Genomic DNA, 3,534 nt, shown 5'->3' on the forward strand with positions numbered 1-3,534 from the left:
CCCCCATCCCCTCTACTAACCCCCGCTCACCCCCCATCCTCTCTACTAACCCCCCATTCTCACCAATAATAATTCGGTATTTACCAGTGATATACAGAAGGCTCGGAAATGGCGCTGTTAGAGAATGAGATATTTACCACGCCCCGAAATCCTAGGGCTAACATCGCCCCAAAAACTCACCCCCAAACATGACCACCCAACCTCACCCTAAAATCTTCAGAGATAATCAGAGACAATCCTTTCAATGATGCCAATACGATCAACAATCACACACAGCATGGGGCAATGTGACTCAGCATGGGGCAATGTGACACTACATGGGGCAATGTGACACAGCATGGGGCAAAGCGATCTATGCCCAGGTAAGTACTCACCTTCCAGTCTGTGTCAGCTGCAGAGAGGAACGTGTCGGCCGACTCCTAAAATTACAAGAAATAATATCTGCAATCAGTAGGAATGAGTATTACTCTCCTATTAATATTAATAGTTAGGAATTATGTAGCACCAACATATTACGCAGCGCTGTACAATAAATAGGGGTCACACACGACAGACAGATACAGACAGTGACACAGGAAGAGGAGGAGCCTGTCCCGAAGAGCTTACAATCTAGGAGAATATTACTCCTCATACTAACAATCAGGGTGGGGATGTTCCCTATAATGTGATGCAGAGTATCGCACCTCATACTGCTGCACCCTGTGGAGTATTACCCCCCCACCCATATGATAAATGTCTCCACCAGTCTGTGCACATCTCCCCCCAGGTACTACAATACTCCATTCTATATGATACAATCCCCAGTGATACTACAAAACCCCACAGAGCACAGATACCCCAACAGGGCTCCTCCAGGGGGCGCTAGGGGTTCCTTGAACAATGGGCAGTTTGAGACTCTCAGGTCAGTATAAGTCACTCCAATGATCCTATTGGCTAAATGTAAGAGGAATTCTTCCCACTGACCACCACACTAATATACTGAGATCTGTGGGTGTAATAATGGGGGGGTCCTAAAATCATCACCACTCACTGCAATGTTCAGTATAAATCAGAGCATTCCTCCCACATACTACAGGAATACTACCAATGATGCAGAGTATCACTCCCAATCTTACGCCCCCTGCAGAGTATTACTCCAAATCCTACGCCCCCTGCAGAGTATCACTCCAAATCCTACGACACCCCCTGCAGACTATTACTCACAATCCTACGACACCCCCTGCAGACTATTACTCCCAATCCTACCACACCCCCTGAAGACTATTACTCCCAATCCTACACCCTGCAGACTATTACTCACAATCCTACGACACCCCCTGCAGACTATTACTCCCAATCCTACACCCTGCAGAGTATCACTTCTAATCCTACACCCCCTGCAGACTATTACTAATTGCTATTACTAATTACTAAGTGAGGGTATAAGGATGGAGGGACTTATGGTGGATGCAAGTAACGGGGGTGAGGGGTAGTTGTATGTGGGTAGCACTTACCATTTCGGTGTCTTGCCCTCTTAGTAGGGGTTTCTCTTCAGGGAAGCGCAGCTCACTCATTCCTGTAATACTGAGCTCCGGCAGAAGCAAACCTGCAAATGTCACCAAAATTTCACCAGCATCAATATCTGCCTCAATTTATCCCTTGCATACAATATCTGCCCCATTATACCCCCTGCATACAATATGTGCCCCGGTATACCCCCTGCGTACGATATGTGCCCCGGTATACGCCCTGCATACAATATGTGCCCTGGTATATGCCCTGCATACAATATGTGCCCCGGTATACGCCCTGCATACGATATGTGCCCCGGTACACGCCCTGCATACAATATGTGCCCCGGTATACCCCCTGCATACCATATGTGCCCCGGTATATGCCCTGCATACGATATCTGTTTTATTATACACCCTGAATACAATATCAGACTTATTATATGCCCCCTGCATAGAAAAACTGCCCCAATATACACCCTGCATAAAATATCTGCCCCATTATACCCCCTGCATACAATATCTGCTCCAATATACCCCTTGCATACAATTTCTGCCCCATTATACACCCTGAATACAATTTCTGCCCCATTATACCCCTTGCATAAAATATGTGCCCCACTACCCCAACTTCCAAAAAATAAAGATGCCCATCTCAGAATTTTACCCTCAAAATATTATTAAGCTGGGGGGAGGAAGCTGTAGGTATGTGGTGGTCCCTGTATTGTGACCCAACATTTCAGTAACCACCCAAAAACACCCGGGTGATTACTGAAAATTGCTGGGTGGTGAGCCCAGTTAAAAGGGGCAGGAGGGAACGATGGCATCAACCGTGCCAACCAGACAGTATCTCCCCCCCTTGCCCTACAACCCAGACAATATCTACCCTCTCTACAAACCCTGGAGAAAATATCTGCCCCTCTACCCCACATTACAGGCAATTTCCTAAATTTTACACACCCTTCCGGGCAAAATCTGTATCTCTATCCCAGCTGCATGTAACATTGGCCTTCCAGACCAAATCTGCTCCTCTCCCCTATGTACCCCATACCCCCACTTTCCTCTATGTACCCCACACCCCCTTCCTCTCCTCTTTGTACCCCACACCCCTTCCTCTCCTCTATGTACCCCACACCCCTTCCTCTCCTCTATGTACCCCACACCCCTTCCTCTCCTCTATGTACCCCATACCCCCACTTTCCTCTATGTACCCCTCACTCCTTCCTCTCCTCTATGTCACCCCTGTTGTTCTATACACTCTTCAAACCTCTACAAAATACACCCCTGATCCCCCTCCTCCTTATGATTTACCCCTCATTTATTTATCTTCTTTATACTCTTCATTAACCCCCCCACGGTATTTCTCACATATTATTGTATTATCATTGAAGTCCCAACATTTTCATTATCTTCTAGAATAACCCTGACACCCCAGCTTCCCCATCTCCCTCCACCTGTCCTCTACAAAATACCCCTCAACCTCATTCCAAATCCAATCTACCCCAGCTCCCTACATTGAAGTCTTGCAGCCCCCAACCACAACCTCTAAATACCCCCCAATGCCCTCATTGCTACGTTTCCCGCAGGAGATGCCTGGAGTCAGTGTGAAAGTTCCCATCAGTGAACTTCCAGCAGCTGCAGTAATTCTATCTCATGCTGCAGCAACTGCGACTGTGCTGGGGATGGACACTTACCTCTCTCCTCCCCATGCCACAGAGACATCAGGGAGGAAAACATCTTCTATCATCTGCATGCAGAGCCTTGACTCAATCCTCGCTCCCTGCCAACAGACTACACCCATCCCTGCCAAATATACCCTCCCCCTACCGGGCATCAACCTCACACCCACCTGTGCCCTACATCCAGCACCCTCCTCCACCTGACATCACACCCACCTCTACCCTACACCACTGACCCTCCTCCCCCTAACACCACACACACCTCTGCTGCCCTACACCACCGACCCTCCTCCCCCTAACACCACACACACCTCTACCCTACACCACTGACCCTCCTCCACCTGACATCACACCCACCTCTGCTG

General features: G+C 48.4%; 1 protein-coding gene across 5 annotated transcripts in view; it reads right to left on the bottom strand.

Moving 5' to 3' along the window:
- NDRG4 (NDRG family member 4) overlaps positions 1–3,534 on the bottom strand; it is a 23,133-nt gene that overhangs the window by 13,792 nt on the left and 5,807 nt on the right. For 3 of the 5 annotated variants that reach the window (XM_072421686.1, XM_072421685.1, XM_072421682.1), the window contains exons 2-3: positions 1,494–1,585; positions 375–419 (exon numbers count right to left, since the gene is read on the bottom strand). In XM_072421686.1, the coding sequence (XP_072277787.1) occupies positions 375–419; positions 1,494–1,553 (105 nt within the window). In that variant the 5' untranslated portion in view covers positions 1,554–1,585. Of the gene's footprint in view, positions 1–374; positions 420–1,493; positions 1,586–3,184; positions 3,243–3,534 lie in introns of those variants that run through there. The other 2 variants (XM_072421683.1, XM_072421681.1) reach the window with 1 other exon arrangement.

This window comes from Pyxicephalus adspersus, chromosome 9, assembly GCF_032062135.1.
Source record: "Pyxicephalus adspersus chromosome 9, UCB_Pads_2.0, whole genome shotgun sequence".
NCBI lineage: Eukaryota > Metazoa > Chordata > Amphibia > Anura > Pyxicephalidae > Pyxicephalus > Pyxicephalus adspersus.